Below are 21,852 nucleotides of genomic sequence, written 5' to 3'. Positions count from 1 at the left end.
AAATAAAAAATGTGAGTAACGAAATCTGTGTTCACTGAAATTTTATCACGTTTGAGCAGATTACTTGATATTACATGAAAGCAGTATTCTTAAAGGTCAACACTTTAAGGTATCTTACGGTTTCACACAAAGTACATTAAGATCTGTGTGCATTTTCCATTTACAATATAAATCCAGCTGATGGCAGTTTTCAAATTCAAGGTTTTAATTCTCGTTAGGATTTTTTATCAGGTCTTATGATCCAAGGGTTCCGCTGTCGATGTGGATATTATATCACCCTTAAAATATACCAGGACTTAAGCTATTGGTCAGCTTTTTCCGATGTCTAATACCACGCTAACTATTGACCAGTCAGCTTGCCACAAAATACATTTATTTTTTTTCAAAATTATACAAAGCGAAACCCTTGGATTTAGAATTGATATAGAATTAAATATGTTGTCCTACCTTCTTCTTCTGGTACATCATAAATATCACCGTGCTCTTCAGTCGCTGTAAATTAACTTATACGTGAACGGACATTCAACGTAAACACATATGGTTAATAAGGTTAGAAACGTTCCGAAAAAATGATTATGTAAATAAGTTTATAGGTAAACAAATGAAGACGAGGTACAAATGTCGGTAGAAACGCTCCGAAAGGGTGATTATGCAAATAAGGACACTGGGATACAAACATGGACGATGTAGATAGAAACGCTCCGAAAGGGTGATTATGCAAATAAGGACACTGGGATACAAACATGGACGATGTAGATAGAACCGTTCCGGAAGAATAATTGTAAACTAGCATAGAGACAAACACAATCGGACGAAGTCAGCAGATGTATTCTTAAGTTTTGTAAATGTAAATCACGTATGTAAAACATTCGGATGACCTAGTTTGTTGAAAGTTCTAAAAATGTATTCATACAGGATATATGTCGACGAATACGAATTACGTAAACGGAAATATTCTGAATTAGTTATTTTGTATAATTATGTAGAATTGAATAGGTTAAAAAGTGATAAAGTAGGTAGAAGCGTTTCGAAAAGATGGCAATGTAAATGTACATTTATATATATATATATATATATATATATATATATATATATATTATATTTTCGGAATGCCTTAATGAACAACATAATGGAGGTCTGTCGTATACCGTCCGGTTCAAGGCTACATCCACGGCAGCAAAGACTGGTCCGTTTCTAAGCATCCTGCGAAACACAATCTGATACGGGTAGGTAGCCTCGAACCATGCACCTCGGACCTTCACCTGAGGTTACGACGTGACCCCTTCACCTGAGGTTACGACGTGACCTCTTCACTTGAGGTTACGGCCCCTTCACCTGAGGTTACGACGTGACCTCTTCACCTGAGGTTACGACATTGCCCTTCACCTGAGGTTACGACATTGGCCTTCACCCTGAGGTTACGACATTGCCCTTCACCGGAGATTACGACGTGGCCCCTTCACCTGAGGTTACGACGTGACCTCTTCACCTGAGGTTACGACATTGCCCTTCACCTGAGGTTACGACGTGACCTCTTCACCTGAGGTTACGACATTGCCCTTCACCTGAGGTTACGACGTGACCTCTTCACCTGAGGTTACGACATTACCCTTCACCTGAGGTTACGACGTGGCCTTTTAATCATATGGATGAAAGCAGGTAAACTTTGAACAGCTGATTGAACAACAGTATGAAATGTTTTTCTCGACCTATATTTACATTAAGGGTGCCAACTGGTTAATAAAACAATCAAATTGCACTGGTCCAATAGAATACTTGACTTCCCTACAATATGTAAATGCACACTAGCGCACAGTTAGTTTCAGATTGTTGGAAATGACAAAATTTATTAGTTTATAAAAGTGACTTTGAAATATCCTTCTTACCCTGAGGTAGTGGGACGGGAGTTTTCCCGGAGTGTTTCTTTGATCTTTGCTCTGTTCAAAAAAATAACAAAATACACACATGCCGATTTCTTCTTTCATCTTTTCCATCACTCAACTCGTCAATCTGTATTTACAGACATTTTATATGTAATACCTTGTCCGAGTCAACTCTATATCTAGAAGCATGAATAATGTGTTTTCCAGTAGTTTTTACACACCCTCAATCAACTAGCCGATTTGTTGATCCTTCTGGTACAACTAATATTTAAGTTTTAAAAACAAAACATTTACATTTTCTTTTTTTCGCATATGCGCAACTTAACGATCTGAAATCATATTGTGATTGAAAATGGCACAGACAGTAATAAAACGAAATAAGTAAATAAAAAAAATAGATTAGAGTATACATATGGTAATTGAGATATTTGACATTTCCGCTGACATTAAAAAATCAAATAGTATATTTGAACATAGATAGTTCCCTTATCAATATCTTTATCATTTTGTACGAAAAGTTTCTACTTTAAGCAAGATCGAATTCTCACACAATTTTTGTTAAACATATTTCGTTTAATGAAAAAGATGTCACTGAAGAACCGCTGTTTACACAATGCCTTATCCATACATACTTGTATGCTACAAAATACACGCCTATGTATACCTTCACGTGCTCTAGCTGTGAGTAGATTTTCATGTTTAAGACATGTCAACCGGAACCGGAATATAGTTTTCATGGAAAAGAGGACGTGCCTTGTTATTAATGTATATAATGTTATGTTCCAGGAACCGGCTGGTGTCTCTGTATTCTATAACTCACCAGACTTCCTTCGGTGAGATGATTCCCGCGGGAGCCGAGGTGGTTTTTCCGGTGGTACATCTGTGATTTGATATTAAACGACAGATATGTTTAGTTTCATATCACTGAGACGTTATAATTATCATATCTGACGAGTAAAGGTTAAATTGTTTTAAACAGCATACGTGCATTACGCTATAATTAGGTTTTATCATGCTTAACGTTCTATCAACAGCTATGAGCATCTAAGAGCAGCCTCCCTATATTGTACAGTAAGCGCATACGTTTTCATGAGACTGTATGTTTATATAAGTTTGCCTGTGACAGAGCGAAATTAAATACCACTTTATAACGCTGAAGTGTGCTATCTTATGCCTACAATAAAACACTATCCGATCTTATTATATTCAATAGTTGCTACACAGCCATACTGTTACACGTTAAGTAGGGAGTAAGCGGGGCAGACTCGGGGTCGGTTCAAACATATTTTATTAATTAAAAAACAATCAAAGGGATTTGGGCACAAGTTCTGACAACTAAATAGGCCCTCTGCGTACAAGACATTACTAAAGATATCACGTGATGACAAAGGGGTTCAACATATATATATATAAACTACTAAATAACATGAAATAGTAAGAAGAGAAGGCAAGAGCGGGGAGGGAGGTGACATAAGGGGACAGGAGGATGTGGGTGGGTGGGGGTTCTGGTTGCAGCAGCTGTACACGAGTTTGTATCAAACCTCTTACTTGATTTCATAAAATACCATATAACAAGTACTATGTTACTATTTGTTTCATAAGGAAGATCAACATCTCCCTATAAGACAATATCCAGTTGGGGGACTAGGTAGATACCAATGTTTGACAGAGCATCAAACAACCTTGTTCGAGAATAGAAAATTTCTTACAGACAAAAAAATAATGGTACGTATCTTCATCACTGACATTCAGGTGAAACAATTCAAAAGTAAATCACCAAGACCACTACATTTTTGTCTAATTCGTCCTAAAAGAACAGAGACGTGTCGGTTACCAATGTGAAGATAATTTAGTAAAACACGAGGTACTGCTGATATTTTGGTGCTGAATGTAGAATTTGATTTTGAATTTGTCACAGAATCATCGAGAGTATTCCATATATTAATTGAAGAAGGGATAAAAATATCTAACTTACAATGTAGACTCAGTAAAATGAACGAACCCAAAACCATTATATATATATATATATAGGTATCACCAGTCTGATCAATCAAAAACAGAACTGGAATAAAATTATAAAATCGATGTCAACAGACAAAGAACTGATAACATTTCTACAGCGAGGAGTCATTTGAAACCATATTTGTCCAATCGAGAGATTTGCTTTCTTGACAAGTATTGTCAAACAATACTTCCCTATGAATATTTGATCACACAGTGTCACTTACCATCAGTTTGTGGAGGAAGAACTTTTACAGGTGATTTCTGAGCCATTTCTGGTGAAAAAGATGTAAGGAATTAATGGTATATGTTACCATTATCGACTCGAGACTCCGAAAACTGCCGTTAATTTGATTGTTTATAAGTTGCTTTTTGATGGAACAAGTCGGTTCTTTATCAAAGCAGTTGTGTTTAATATGAGATATCGCCATGTTACCAATTATATTTACTTTATTTCCAACATTGTATGGACTTAGCAGACAGCTTCACAAGTTACAATCTTCGGTTCCTGACGACTGTCTTTTACAGTAATTTTTCTATATTATTATTAGTATCATCATTATTACATTCTTAACGGCCCGTCAACACATAAAAGGTCATTAGGGCCATCATACGGTAAACACACAGCGATCCAAAAGGAAATAACATTAAACAAACCAAAAGGTAAAAGATAAATGTTAAAAATCTTAAATGGATATGTTTACACAAAAGGTTAAAATGCTACGTCATAGTCTATTATATAGACCAACATCTTTCATGTAATGCAGAATTGTACAAATCTCAACAGTTTCAAAAAGGGATTTTAGACATGTGATGTTACGATAAAAACATTCTCGAGTAGACAGAAGGTCAATGCAGTCCAATAAAAAATGTTTAACTGTAATTTTTGTATATAACGACAACACTGACATACAAAGTCACAACATGTTTTTTGTGGTGAGGCCGGATAAACATACATAGTAATATTTTAGATTTACAAGGAGATATTAGCGGTTTTATCTGAAAATAAATCCTGATCCATGGTGAAGTCATGGCAAGGATTAACTGATGGAGATTATTTCAGAAACGTCATTATAGATACGTATACAAACTAAATGGAAGACTATAAAAATAATCAAGAAATTGATAAAGGGCATCAATTCAGAAAAAAACAGGATAATACAAAATAAATAAAGTATCTTCATCTTATATTACATCAAACATAAACAAAGTATAGGACCTGGGGTGGGGGAGTACAAAGTATAGGACCTGGGGTGGGGGAGTACAAAGTATAGGACCTGGGGTGGGGGAGTACAAAGTATAGGACCTGGGGTGGGGGAGTACAAAGTATAGGACCTGGGGTGGGTAGTGCAAAGTATAGGAACTGGGGTGGGGGAGTAAAAACAAAACAAAGTATAGGACCTGGGGTGGGGGAGTACACACAAAACAAAGTATAGGAACTGGGGTGGGGGAGTACAAACAAACGATATAAATGTATTGCAATAGAATTTAAGGACAATTAGCTACAGAAGTGACATGAAAATAACAATGGACAGCTGCAGGAACTGATTTACAAACTAACAGGGCAAGATAATAGTAGGAATAGAGGAGACATCAAAACAATAGGAAAGCCAACAACAGGAACTGAGGAGACATCAAAACAATAGGAAAGTCAACAACAGGAACTGAGGGAACATCAAAACAATAGGAAAGACAACAACAGGAACTGAGAAGACATCAAAACAATAGGAAAGTCAACAACAGGAACTGAGGTCACATCAAAATAATAGCAAAGCCAACAACAAGAACTGAGGAGACATCAAAACAATAGCAAAGTCAACAACAGGAACTGAGGGAACATTAAAACAATAGGAAAGTAAACAACAGGAACTGAGGGAACACCAAAACAAAAGGAAAGTCAACAACAGGAACTGAGGTCACATCAAAATAATAGCAAAGCCAACAACAAGAACTGAGGAGACATCAAAACAATAGGAAAATCAACAACAGGAACTGAGGAGACATCAAAACAATAGCAAAGTCAACAACAGGAACTGAGGGAACACCAAAACAATAGCAAAGTCAACAACAGGAACTGAGGGAACATTAAAACAATAGGAAAGAAAACAACAGGAACTGAGGGAACACCCAAACAATAGCAAAGACAACAACATGAACTGAGGAGACATCAAAACAATAGGAAAGCCAGCAACAGGAACTGAGGAGACATCAAAACAATAGCAAAGTCAACAACAGGAACTGAGGAGACATCAAAACAATAGCAAAGTCAACAACAGGAACTGAGGGAACACCAAAACAATAGGAAAGCCAGCAACAGGAACTGAGGAGACATCAAAACAATAGGAAAGTCAACAACAGGAACTGAGGAGACATCAAAACAATAGGAAAGTCAACAACAGGAACTGAGGGAACACCAAAACAATAGGAAAGTCAACAACAGGAACTGAGGAGACATCAAAACAATAGCAAAGTCAACAACAGGAACTGAGGGAACATCAAAACAATAGCAAAGTAAACAACAGCAACTGAGGAGACATCAAAACAATAGCAAAGTCAACAACAGGAACTGAGGAGACATCAAAACAATAGCAAAGCCAACAACAGGAACTGAGGAGACACCAAATCAACAGGAAAGTCAACAACAGGAACTGAGGTAACACCAAAACAATAACAAAGTCAACAACAGGAACTGAGGAGACACCAAAACAATAGCAAAGCCAACAACAGGAACTGAGGAGACATCAAAACAATAGCAAAGCCCACAACAGGAACTGAGGAGACATCAAAACAATAGCAAGTCCAACAACAGGAACTGAGGAGACATCAAAACAATAGGAAAGCCAACAATAGTCACTGAGGAGACATTAAAACAATAGGAAAGCCAACAACAGGAACTGGGGAGACATCAAAACAATAGGAAATGATTAGACATAAAAACAATAGGAAAATCAACAACTGGAACTGAGGGAACACCAAACCAATAGGAAGCCAACAACAGGAACTGAGGGAACACCAAAACAATAGCAAAGTCAACAACAGGAACTGAGGAGACATCAAAACAATAGGAAAGCCAACAACAGGAACTGAGGAGACATCAAAACAATCGGGAAGCCAACAACAGGAACTGAGGGAACACCAAAACAATAGCAAAGTCAACAACAGGAACTGAGGAGACATCAAAACAATAGGAAAGTAAACAACAGGAACTGAGGAGACATCAAAACAATAGCAAAGTCAACAACAGGAATTGAGGAGACATCAAAACAATAGTAAAGTCAACAACAGGAACTGAGGAGACATCAAAACAATAGCAAAGCCAACAACAGGAACTGAGGAAACACCAAAACAATAGGAAAGCCAACAACAGGAGCTGAGGAGACATCAAAACAGTAGCTTCATCTGCGTTCGAACCAGAAATTCGATTTATCTCCAAGCAGAGTGTAGAAAGCATAACTCTGATTAGTCAGATTTCTTAGTGTTAAATCATCACTGGAAAATTTTTATCGTCACTGAAGCGACAAGCTTTTATAAAATTGATGAACTCCTATATTTTACTAGCAAATAGATGTATCAGAAAACACTTCAATTCACAAAGTCATGGCATAATTTTACATATATTGATATTGTCGACAAGTGTTATCAACAATTTGTCTGTAATATTGATACTGATATACAATATTAAGTTGTCTATGTCAGTAAAATGCTTTGAATGCATGCTGATGTCAAAACTTACGCTGATCAAGACTTATTGCGTCATCGTATATATCATCCTCTGTGAAGGAATACAACATGATTCATTATCGTATCGGCGAAAGATAATTTACTCAAAACCTCATAAACTCACTAAATGTCGCTAAAACATAATTTTAATCTAATGAACTTCCTGAAATACGGTTCATGATCTCGTAAACTCATCAAACATCATTTCCTCATAAACTTCTTTTAATTTATATTTTTTATTCGGTTTTTCAAAGCATGGCAATATCAAAACATATACCACAGCAAACTTATCAATAATCTTAATAAAAACATTTTTATACCAGATATCTGTATACAACCACTCGTATAAAACTTTCAAATATCTTATTATGAAGCGTAAGATTTCAATCGATCCAAGATGTCAGTTAAGAACATTGAAAAAAAACTATTCATAATAGTCATGTGTTGTGGTTTTTTGTTTTTGGTTTTAACAAATAGTAGACACGTGCAGAGAGGCAGGAAATGTCAAATTGAGCAAGATATGCAGACAGACAAACACAAAGACTACTAGAAATTGTCATAGACAATTTTAACTGGTTTTTCACCTATTTTGTTCTGTGCTTAAAGGCAATGCCTGCAATACATTGGCTCCCTGTATGAAATCAAAGTACAAAGGAATCATCAATAGTAAGAGATCAAAGTACTGAGTGTACTGTTTTCCAAAATAATGTTGCATAACGTTAATTTTGAACTGTACAAAAAAATAGAAGCTGAAATTTTGGAAAACATTACTTATTGTTATCAATAGTAAGTGTCCACAGGACCACAGTGGGTTTTTAAGGAAATTTCACAATTGTTTACCTCTAGAAATATGAAATTGAATACTTTTTGAATTGATTTTTACATGGTTGAAGCCTTTGACCTTGAAAGTGGGTGAAATCTAATGGACAATTACCTTATCATTATATTTCTGACGTATCGAACCTCAAGGCCTTTCCAAACTTCAGAGGAAATTTCGTATATGTTGATACCCTACATGGAAGTTTTTAATTTTTACCCCTAAGGAAAACCGGAAGTTGGTCTTTGTTGAAGTTTTGCTACAACCAATCAAAAGGACGTCACTACAGAATGTGGTTAATCACATCACGTAATTGTTTACCTTTTAAAAAGTAAGAAAACTTCATTTAATGATATAAATATAATTGACCCCCGTGACCTACAAAGTGTGTCAAGGTCATTCGTATTTACAAACTTAATAGATAATTATCTTATCATTATAGTTGTGATGTATCGAACCTCTATGTCTTTTCAAACTTCAGAAGAAGTTTCGTTTACGTTGGTACCCTATATTAAAGTTTTGAACTTTGACCCTTATGGAAAACCGGAAGTTGGTTTTTTGTTGGAGTTGTGCTAAAACCAATCAAACGCAAGTGTCCGCAGACGGTTGTTGACCACATCACGTAAATGTTTTCCACTTAAATAGTAAGAAAATATCATTAAATGATATTAATATAATTGACCCCTGTGACCTTGAAAGTCGGTCAAGGTCATCTATATTAACAACAATGATGGACAATTATATCAACTTAATATCTTTTAGATATCAAGGCTATAGGTCCTTCCAAACTTGGGAAGAAGTTTCATATACATTGGTACCCTACATTGAAGTTTCGAACTTTGACACCTAAGGGAAACAGGAAGTTGGTCTTGTTTTTTTGTTTTGCTTTGCTTATTCCAATCAAAATCAAGTCTCTGCAGAAGGTTGTTGAAACCGTCATTTGATCATATTAATATAATTGACCCCCATGAGCTAGAAAGTGGGTCAAGGTCATCCATATTAACAAACTTAATAGACCTTAGCAATATATGTGTGAACTTCCAAATCTCTAAGTTTCTGGAAGTTTGGTACTCTTAATTACAATTTTGAACCTTGACCCTACCTAAAACCGGAAGTTGACGTTTTACACAAAAATGTCCTATGAGAAGAGCCAAACATGATTTCAAAATATTATGTCATTATTGAAATATTGACGTCATGGCAAAATCAAATTAGGAGCAATGACGGCCATTTTGTTTTTCGACAAGTTGAAAATCACGTCAGAATTTAGAGGGCACGTTAACAAACCTAGTCTATAACAAGTAAACAAAATTTCACCGTGGGATCTTGGAACGTTTTTAGTTCAAACTTTCTGTCTTTACATTGTACTATGGGATTTTTTTAAATGGCATGAAACGTTAGAGAAAGATGTTACAGAAGAAAATATAGACACTTAAATGATCAGATTGACATTCTGCATTAAAATATGGGGGGGGGGTGTAATTTTTTTTCTAATTTTAGGTGACCTTGACCCCTTGACAAGCTTTTCCATTTGAAAGAATTTCTATTAACATGTAAGAAAAAAGGTAAGATATGACCATCCTCTACATAAAATATTTTGCAGCAAATTTGTAGGACAAACAGTTTTAGAGTTACTGTTGTTTTAACAATTTATGGTAATTGGGTCATGGCGGCCATATTGGATTTTTGACCTACTTAAAAATGCGGTATTATCAAGTTCATATGTACTTCCATGACATACTGTATAGGTTGCGTGTCTATCCCTTACCGTTTAAACAATTACGAACGCACAAATTCGGAAGAAAATTAACAAGAAGAAACATACCAAATACAATAGATCTCCTCTAAGCCCTAATAAGGACATAGACAATTGACAAAGGGACAAGTGTCAACAGATTAGAGAGAGAAATGCCTTTCAAAACTCAAAAAAGTATCAAATTAAATACACAATTGCTTTATTGAAAACATTTGCTCTAAACCAATTATCGGAGTTCAGAAGATATTAATATATAAGAATGGGTATAGACAGAAATTAATTTACATAACTAAGATTTTAAAATTACTTATTCGCATATTATCTTAATTATGTATAGAGAAGTTGACTTTAAAGTGAGTACGGTTTTGTTTATAAAAAATATTGATAAATACAAATACTGTTTGTGGTAGAACGCTATATGTAAGACATTTAATTTCAGACCAGCGAAAATGCAGTGGTTTTCAAATGTATATCTGTTATGAAATTACATTTTTATATAAATAGTATCTGAGTTTGAGTACAGAGTGATGTACGTATATATATATCGCCGTTATAAAAGTGACATTCTGAGTACAGTTGCTAACTTTACATCATGATATACTTCGGTAAAGATTTACTGAGTACATGTGGCTAGAGTGCCTTTTATTTCCTAAACTTACGAGTAGCAACAGTAAAGGCGTCCTCATAATCTTCTTCGTCATCATTGTCTGTTGATAAATCAGAGATTATCTTTGGATACACCTAGACAGGAATACATGCACTGGTACCGTGTGTACATATGGCGGGAATTGTCGTTAAAATTGGATTCACTTGCATTTTGTTTGAAAGATTGGAAGGAAGAGGAGACAGGAAAATAATGACCTTTATCATGTTGACATTCAGCTCTGAAATTGTGTGGTTGCGTCGGTTTGGGGTAAAAAAACAGTGATAAGACCACACTTTTTATAGCGTCATCACACTGCAATGTCTTACCTAGATACGGTAGCATGGTACCTAAATGACTTTGGTATGTCTCGACTTGGGGACTGCACCCAAAGACATCCAGTTCATGAAGATCACGTTAGAAATTTTGTTTTCGTTTGCTTTTTGTTTTGCTTGTTTGTTTATTGTTTTGATTTTTTTATTTTGTTTTGTTTTGTGTAGGTTTTTTTTAGAGTGGAAGGGGGTGGAGCAATATATTCAACATTCATTGATAAGCTATGCAATTTGCCCAGAAACAACACTAAATGAACCAAATAATACTTGGATCCTTAATTGTTGACACACGTTTAATTTCGGTGTATCTGTTCCCGTCATTGATGAGATGGGACTGATTGCGCATGATCTGTAGGTAAACAATAGTGTGTCGCGGCGACTACCAATGATAATCATCGCTACAGTTAGGACATGTGTTTAAAGTTGTTTTTTTATTTGTGTACCTTTGTTGAGCAATCTATAATCAGATTTACATGAGCATCGTCAGTATATTAAACGAACATAGGAGTGAAGACTTAATACAATTATAGATGATGAGATGTGAAACATTATAGCTACTGACCCTGAGAGTGTCATTAAATAAAAAGCTGTACTTGTTACTTATCAACAAGGAAATAAACACTTTTTCTCTTACCCTTGTCAAGGATGTTAGATAAAAACAATCAATCTCTTCATTCAGGATGTCACAATATCAATTGTTCCGTTAACTGGAATGTGAGTTATATGATACCTGTTTATTCTAAGTCAAACAATGCCTATTAAAAAGGGGTCGGTACGTGGACACGTCTGTGATTCACAATGAAACTGAATTTTCAATCCATCAAACTTATAGTAATAACCAGCTTAAATATTAAACTGAAAGCACAAGTCTGTGTTCCTTAATGCCAATGTCAAGAATACATTAAGCGATTTACTTAATAAATATTGTATATTTACACACACACACACACACACACACACACACACACACACACACACACACACACACACACACATATATATATATATATATATATATATATGTATTGTATAGATCAGGCATTAAACATCTTGATTCTTATCTGCAAACACTTCAAGCTTAAAAAAGAACGAGGGATGCTCTGTAACCAATGACACCTTACCTACACATTATACATTCGAACTTCACTACAACATTTGTGTTTAGATTACTTGTTGACCGCAAAGATATGGACCTTCCTTGTTTATATTGGATCCATCAAAAGGACCCATATAAACAGCGTTTTATCCTTGCTCAACATTTGTGTAAATCCAGATAAATTATTTGACATTCTTTGAATATCACAAGAAAATATCAATACATTCACAAACTAGAACATTTGACGTAAACAGAAATAATTTGCCGTTTAATAAGGGCTGTTTCAAGGACATGTTTTAAATCATTTTTAATTGCAATGCATCTCAAATCACGCGATTCAGTACATTCATCTTTAACTATTTTTTAAAAACACCTCGGGCATGTTTTATTTCTTAACTATTTCCCTCACTGTTATCTCTCGTCATTGATACAATGTCATTAAGACATACATGTAGCATCGATATTTTGTTTCCCTTTTTGGCTTCCTATGTCAAACTATAACACCATCATTTAAACATTCAATACACGATTACAAGACATTCTACGTGTGTGACCCTCATCAACAAACCAACATTTAGACATACTGTTGATAAAAAGGGAGTCGTTAATGAGAAAAGAGATAAGAACAAAGCGTGTCTTCCCCACTAATGAGACATAGTTTCAATATCAAGCGGACCCGCTAACATTTCGTAAAAAACACAATCACAATAATAGACTAAATTATGACTTGTGTTACAGATCATCAGATCGCAGAGATGACGATGGATGCAGGCACGTGCACAAGGTCAACAAAGATGAGACGGTTGCTATGGTGATAGTCTAAATAAAGAAAACACTCACCTCTTGAGAAGGTGTTCGCTCCCGCGTATTCAGTCGCAGTTTCTGAAAGGACAGCTTCTCGTTCTAAAATCAACAGAAAATCGTTATTTTATCAGATCTTTAAAGCACAATTAAAACTAGAAACAGATCAATAGAAAGAAAATATATAAACGAAGGGAAATAGTTAAAACGGATTTTCTTGACAAATCAACAACCATATGTTCAGGAATGTCAACCATGTTTGTTTCATTGACGAGCACCTTTGTAAATCTAGTAATTTCACGTTCCTTAAATGAGAATCGGGTTTGTTAAAAACGAACATCCGGTAATGCCTAACAAGCATAGAGTACATCCTAGTTCACACCACACACTACACAACCCACGAGGAAATAGTGTATCCCCAGTGAGATGATAAAGATGACTTGTATCACTGTATGTTGTTTGAGAAGGAAACATGAAATTACTACCTTTGTCGTGGAAATTTGACCTGACTTGCAGACCTCTAGTGGTTTGCCCATTATTATCCGGTGGTTTTCGTTGAATCAATTTCCTCACGATAGCTTTCTGGCCGACCGGAAGTCCTAATTCGGAGATATCCTCAGGGGTGAGAATGGTCAGTGTTGACCAGTCTGTAATAGCCTCTTTCCGCAGTCTTTCTAACGTAGATTGACTGACCCCTTCATTTAATAAAGTCTGCTCAAAATCTCCATTCTCTGTCAAAAATAGAATCAAATTCTCAATAATACACTAAAATCACAACTGATAACTGGACGGTAAATAATTAACTACTTGGGTCGGAAAAAGCATAATGGACGAACACTAGTTGTGAAACACTTATTCCGGAAGTAGGACGACTATTGCAGAGCACTATGATTAATCGGGGACATTGACAAATGCACCGACAGTGTCAGCTACACAGTGGAACAAATTCATGTCGATTTCTGAACTCTAGATTCATTATCACTGAGGCGCTTAATTATGACATAAGTAAATCTCATTTTGTACTGAAACAAAAGTTGACCTACTAATTAAATGGTACAATAGACAAGTATATATACTATCACGTTTTATAATTTTACAATATATTTACTCGGTCTGTGGCCGGATGTAAAACAACAGACATATATAATGCCACTGTGAAATAAATATCAAAACCATCGTGAGTGATGTTTACATCATCTGGTGGTAAGCTACTTTGTTTGAAAAATCTGTCAAGAGAGAAAACACATTGTACCTACCGTTTCTGCTGTGGGAAGCCATATCTGAAAAGAAATGAAATTTAATTATTCAATCAAAGGTGTAAATATCACCTAAATAAAACAACTCTCTCGTTCTTATATATTTGACGACCTCAGAATTTTCTGCTTTATTTACGATATAAAATATAAACAGAGTATCGTTTCCGGATATAAACATATCGTATTTCATCTAAATAGCACAATAATGTTAATTCACTTGTGCGCTACTTCATTACACAAAATACACGGATATAAATATGATAAAAAACAATCTTTTTGTGTATCGTGAATAGTTATCTGAAGCTTTAAGTGAGGAAGGAAATACGCTTTGTATATATTTATAATGATTTAATTGTCTAATGGTCTGTGGCCCTACAAATTATTGCTATAACTAATTCCAACCTAACTAGAGCCTCTATATACAGGTATTGGATGGTTTTAAATACATGTACAGATTAATTGCTGGTATTTTGTAATCTTAACTATAATATGACTAGTATTTAACTTTATAGATGACACATCAAAATCATCCGCGGTACATTGAATAACTGGCGAAACTTTATTATGTAAAAATGAAGAGTTCAATTTGTAGCTATCCCCTGATATTTACAATTTTAACTGCTTTATTACCCTGCAATTTTCATCCATTCCAAAGTTTAAAGATATAATAGAAAACAAAAGCAAACAAACTATCAAACAAGAAAATCTTCTTCTCCTGAACAAATTGAACAATAATCTTTGTTTACTTCACATTATTAATGAATCATTTTCTCAATAAATAATGCAAACTTTCATTTCACTCAGATCAAAATGAACCTTAATATTTTTCACCAAAAAATGATGAAAATGACTAATCACAAAGATATTTCAAATGTGATAAATTCATACGATAACGTTCTCTACTCGTGCGAGAGAATGATATTACTGATGTACAACGGAAACTGTGACTATACAGAGAGTACATGGTCAGAGTATTAAATATATAAGCTGTATTTTGGCGAGGTTGAAGAAAGACAAAAGTCGCTTGTCACTTCTGTCATTTTAACCCTTGCTAAAATGCAGCTTATATTTCAAGACACTGACAATGTTTTCTATATCTCCTGCAATATTTACTGATATTCAGACCATCAAAACTTCATCAGTTTTGTCCTGCAATCTTTGTTTACCTGACATTGGCGCTAGCTGAATTTTGTCTGATGACGCACGTCAAAATAATTGCTCCGCGCAGAAATATAGTTCCACACTTCAACGGATATGACAGAGATTTTATTAATTTTCGTAAATAATCTTGTTCATTACAAAATATCAAATCGCTTATTTAAATACCTTTTTTTTTTGTTATATTGTTCAATATCATTTCAAACAGCAAAAATATACTGCTGAAAACAGCAAAAATATAGGAATATATCATTACCAGAGTGTGTATTTTTCCTAGAACGGATTCGGGTTAAGTGTTGTATAGTACAGGATTACTCATATTACATTTCTATTACACACAGCGGAAGGAGTGAACGAAACAGGACCAATTTGTCTAAGTGACACTCAACTCACACATATAGTTTTACATCTAACATTTATCAAAACTTATATAAATAGATAAGTGAGAATCTATGTACAGGGACACTTGTATTATAGACAAATTTGTCACAGGTTTAAGTATTTGTGAAATTCTATGTACGAGACGGTCATAATAGATTAGAATCATATCAACATTAAAATGTGGTAAGCTAACAAGGTATAATGATTTTGGTTGTGATAAATGTTTAAATAGGGAGAGATTACGGCCCGGAATTAATGGGAAACACTATAGATTAGTGATAAGTGTATGTTTGTTCTGTATAGATAAAGTGTAGTGCAAGACACAGTTCTTAAAAAGATAGTCAAATGGGCAATGTACTGTTTGACATCCCTCTGAACTTCCGTGTAGAGCAAATTAGTTGTTTACTATAAACGATAAAACCCACATACAACTGACTGTTATACAAAACCAATCAATAAGCAGTTGTTCAATCTAGTGAATGATTCGTGAGATTTATTAATTTGATATAATCATTATTTATTCAGGTAACAGAACTTAATTGCCATGATATCTGTGAAATAACATTATATTAACTGTGTTATAACCGCTTACGTGATAATACCTAGCGGAACAGTAATTGGCTAATGATTCCAGTTGGTTATATTATGACGTTATAGTACCATGCCGTCATATATATTATGACGTCATCAAAAACAGAAACATGGAGTGATGATGTTGTCAATATTTACATTTTGCATTAAGACATCCAATAACTCCATGTTCTTGTGCATTGCATTCTCCGGTACATTGATATATTCTAAATCACAAAACGATGATATGACGTCATTTTGCCGCCATGTTGACCTCCGTTACGTCAACGCTTTGCACGTCGTATTAGATAAAATACACTATTACTTTAGTGTGTTTTACTTACGTCAGATTTATTTATTGTCGATGACAATGGACGTCAGACTCATTTATCTGTCATCAAGATTGATTCATGTCCTCAATATGTACAATTTTACGACAGTACAACAATTAGATGACTTTAACAAATACCGGTAAAAGTATACAGACAATCTTAAATATTGTTTCCATGTCGTACAAGATGTATAAAAATCGTCGCGAACTTTTAGGGACTTTCTATGGATAATACATTCTCAAGTACGTACGGGAGATCACCTATTATTCTACCCGTTTTTCCTATAATCTTATTTCCTTTTCGTCACCCCTATTTTCCATCTTTGTGTACACAAGATTATAGTACAGCCGATATGTCCTGTCGATTCATAACCAACTCGCCCACTGCATATTTCTTTGCTAATAAGCTTCACACTGGTCATTCGACTAATGAAGGTGACACCGTAGTCATGGAAACATCACAAATACATTTCATACTGGATTTGATATAAGAAATTTCCATTTTATGACTGCTGGGTTCTGTTTCACATGAACATCTAATTTTCTCTACATCGATTAAAAATTTAAACGGATTTTCAGTTCATCAACAAGGAATTCCAAACTTATCCTCAAGGATTGCTAATTTATCAACAATGACTGATATTTTTCCCTTAAGAACTGCTAATTGTTTCGTAAGGATTGCTAGTTAATCAACAATATTCGCTAATTTATTCACGTGAGTTGCTACTTTATCCGTAAGAATCTCTACTTTATCGATAAAGATCGTTAGCAAAAAATTCCTATTAACAAAAAGGTGTAAAAACACACCATTATTTCATACGTATGTCTATGGTTTTTACTTACTGGTCATCTCATTCACGACACGGTTTGTGATCAACAGATTTTTTCATTTCGTTTGCGCTATTTAATTGATATTTTGCGACTTAAGATATCACTTTATATATGTGTGTACAGATAGTAACGACACCTATCTATCGAATGTCAGTACTTACATACTTGCGTATATGTAACAGTACTTCCGAGAATACTTAAGGTCTATACAGGCCTTCAAATAAATGATGTGCACGTTACCACTCCAATATAACACGACAATATATATATATATATATATATATATACAGGTATAGAGTTTAAAGGGATGCATTACAACTTTGTTTACACCCTGGAGACTATAAAGAAAAGAGGGAGGGGGAGACGAAAAAGAGATATTTTACCTCATATTGAATTAAAAGTGTCGTTTCATTCAAACATTTCTATTAGAATTTTTAAAAATCACTTGCCTTGATTCGAGAAATTTGCATTCGAAAAATCAATATGAATTCAATAATACTGATTTGAATCCAAATGATTTGTAAACGTTTGAATGGATGTATGACGAACAACAAACGTCATGTATAATCGCCCCTTTGTCACCATGTCATCTGTGCTATTTTCGTTCTGAAGAGCGTGTATGTATATGAACAATTATATGTATAAGCGTTGTATATGAGCTGCACAACATGTATAACTTAGAACTGTTGAGATGTGATAATAACTGTTGTTTGTTGAATACCACAAATCTAGTACACAATGGGAAGTAATTAAATAAAACTGGCTTCATATCATACAATTAAATGTAGATGGCGGTGTGAGAGATAGGACGGGGCTAGCGTTTGTACGCATGGAGTTAAACAATAAACACCACTACTGTAATTATAATTTAAAAAACGTACTACATCAGAATAAGAATCCGGATACATAATTAATTAACAATTATGATATACGTTTATTCGGTATAAATAAATATTAAGTTAAGATGACTAAGATAGTAGAAGGAGGAAAGTTGAAAAGAAAATTGTATGTTAAGTCTTTTTGGTCTTAGAAAAATAACACAGGCTGGGTCACGTAGTTGAACATGGATGGAATGATTGCTCCCATGGAGACACCTGCCAAAGTAGGGTCTGCACCATGGACGTTACTACAGGACATGGTGACCATTAAGCTCTACACATGGACCTTGATGAGATATATATACTTCAGCGAAGTTTACACGGTGTGTCAAATTTTGAAGTTTACACGATGCACCATGGAGAGTTAAACACAATTCACCCTGGTGAAGTATACTCAATTCGCCGTGGTGAGGTATTCACAATTCACCCTGGTGGGGTATACACAATTTACCCTGGTGAGGTATACACAATTCACCCTGGTGAGGTATACACAATTCACTTGGTGGGGTATACACAATTCACCCTGGTGGGGTATACACAATTCACCCTGGTGGGGTATACACAATTCACCCTGGTGAGGTATACACAATTCACCCTGGTGAGGTATACACAATTCACCCTGGTGGGGTATACACAATTCACCCTGGTGGGGTATACACAATTCACCCTGGTGAGGTATACACAATTCACCCTGGTGGGGTATACACAATTCACCCTGGTGAGGTATACACAATTCACCCTGGTGGGGTATACACAATTCACTTGGTGGGGTATACACAAGTCACCCTGGTAAGGTATACACAATTCACCCTGTTGAGGTATACACAATTCACCCTGGTGGAGTATACACAATTCACCCTGGTGGGGTATACACAATTCACCCTGGTGGGGTATACACAAGTCACCCTGGTGAGGTATACACAATTCACCCTGTTGAGGTATACACAATTCACCCTGGTGAAATATCCACAATTCACCCTGGTGACGTATACACAATTCACCCTGGTGACGTATACACAATTCACCCGGTGATGTCTATACTTTGTTCTCTGGTATGGTCAAAACGACTGGCCGTTCTGATGTCTAAGTGCTTGACCTTGTAAATCTATATAATTGATGAAACGTTGTGTAACAGTTTTCAGTTTAACACTTGAATATTGTCATGCACATGTTCACTTCAACAAAAATCATTGGTAGCAGCTTATAGGCGATTTGTTAAAATGGAAGATTATCGCGGTGACAAAACATCCTACACAGTTAGATACAGGGTATGATCGTTATCGTGGCTAATACCTAGAAATAGGCGATACAGAAAGAAACAGACCATGTAACACACATAATACAACACGTAGTTTAGCTTAATGTGACCCTATTTTCTATCACGATATTACATGTTACATACAAATGAACTTCAATCTTACCTATCCATTCCAGTCAACACCCCATCTGTGTCCTGGATCACGTATATCTGTATATCTGTGTATAGATGGTTCACTGACAACAACAGAAAACCTCCGGAAATCTGTCATATACCGGAATTCCTGTCTTCATTTATCTACTTATCGTATCGTCCAACCAGGAAGTATTCATCCAAGTCATATATGTTTACACTCTAAGTTTTCAAAAACTTAAACCAGATACGGATAATTATCAACATTGATTTTCCCAAATATAAATATAAGATATCTGCAGCTTCTCCAGTAGCAGAAGGATGACTTCACAGGAAGAGCAGTGTTTAATAAAAATAAACTCGATGCTTCTTTAGGTTCATGAACCCGAGATAGCGATACGGTTTGATAATTTTTGTAAGAGTTATGTCCCTTTAATTAGCGGAATCACTTCCTTGTACACATTTCACGGTGCTTATTAAAGAGATTAGAAGTCACATGATGTCTCTGGTTCGGATAGCGTCATGTTTAAGAAACTGAAGCACATTTTGGAAGGTTTTTCTATATATGTTTCTGTATATGTTTTCACCTACTGTGCTTTGTATGTGTTGTTTGAATATATTAGTTATGTCAAGCTGGTGCAAACGTAAGTGATGAACCCAGTCAGTACAAAAGGTCATTTAATAACAATTTGAAGTTCTCTTTTATATCCATTGACCAGGTTTTTTTAGCGTCACGTGTCTTTTCTTATATCCGAGTATTTCAAACATTTGCTTTAAGGTATTGTATTTACTTTTTAGTCGTCTCTTGTGTTACAATATTTACTTTTAGAGTATTTTCTACGTTGGAAGAATCTCGTTTAGATGTCAGAATGTTATCTAAAAGTTTCCATTTAAACTCTTTCGTCTGATTATTTTAAAATGATGTACTTAGAATGAACCCGCTTGTATACTTCCATTTTGAATGCATACTACCGATAGTCAACATATTTGTATAAAACATCTCAACTTGAGATTTCCTCAAGTCGAGATTTTCCTCAGCTGATATCTCCTCAAAAACGGCTTGTATAAAATTTTCTCAAGGAACAGGAGGAAGGCATCGGCTAGGATGTCCTGAAATTCCTTGAGGAATTTTCATACAAGATATTTTCAAGGAGATATTAGCTGAGGAAAATCTGAGCATGAGGAAATCTCAAGTTGAGATGTTTTATACAAGTGGGGCCAGGTCTTTTTCACCTCATTTTGGTGTAGGTATCTTCATTAGTACAGTGTTTCATTCACTTTGTTTTATTATAATATCACTTTCTACTGAAACTTAGAGTTCTGCAAGTTTACACGACTTTCTTCTATTTTTCTAGATCATATATTTGGTTCTTTTATTGTTGTTGTTGTTGTTGTTGTTGTTGTTGTTGTTGTTGTTGTTGTTGTTGTTGTTGTTGTTGTTGTTGTTGTTGTTGTTGTTGTTGTTGTTGTTGTTGTTGTTGTTGTTGTTGTTGTTGTTGTTGTTGTTGTTGTTGTTGTTGTTGTTGTTAATTCTAATAACAAATTGGTTTCATTATTGAGTTTTTCATATATACTTATGTCTTGATTTTGTAAAACAACCTTTTAGTGTTGATATCCCTGAATCTAACCCGTTTTTGTATAGAACTTTGCCATTCATCTTAATATTTTTATTTCCTTATATGATTTGTGAAAGCATGTCATTTAAACGCTTGGCTCATAGAATGGTTAATATAGTGTTATCCATGTTTTGGGAGATCACAACTTATCTAAATTCATTATACAAATTAAATGATTTGGCCGAACTTCGTTGAGCTGCAGTTGTGGGACAACTTTCCGTAATGCATTATCTTTAAATACTAGTTTTCTTACCCACTTATTCTTATTGTGTCGACATGTGACCTTAAGTCAGTACAATTTAGTGTGGCCCGATTGAGTATAAGCACAAAGGCGTTGTTTCATCTTTCATGTAGTTTATTTAGGTACAAGCAGAGTCATAGTTTGTGAGAGA

The 21,852-nt window shown here is 35.0% G+C and overlaps 1 protein-coding gene across 1 annotated transcript in view; it reads right to left on the bottom strand.

Moving 5' to 3' along the window:
* Positions 1-21,852, bottom strand: part of LOC132547906 (uncharacterized) — a 34,996-nt gene that overhangs the window by 10,369 nt on the left and 2,775 nt on the right. Inside the window, exons 2-5 of the mRNA XM_060211714.1 lie at positions 14,306-14,329; positions 13,535-13,780; positions 13,089-13,151; positions 1,887-1,937 (exon numbers count right to left, since the gene is read on the bottom strand). Coding sequence (XP_060067697.1) covers positions 1,887-1,937; positions 13,089-13,151; positions 13,535-13,780; positions 14,306-14,329 — 384 coding nt within the window. The remainder of the gene's footprint in view (positions 1-1,886; positions 1,938-13,088; positions 13,152-13,534; positions 13,781-14,305; positions 14,330-21,852) is intronic.

This window comes from Ylistrum balloti, unplaced genomic scaffold (genome assembly GCF_031769215.1).
Source record: "Ylistrum balloti isolate Yb309-2 unplaced genomic scaffold, AGI_CSIRO_Ybal_v1 Utg369614, whole genome shotgun sequence".
NCBI classification, from domain to species: Eukaryota; Metazoa; Mollusca; class Bivalvia; order Pectinida; family Pectinidae; genus Ylistrum; species Ylistrum balloti.
Note: the sequence above shows the minus strand (reverse complement) of the source record. Positions and strands in the feature narration are given on the sequence as shown.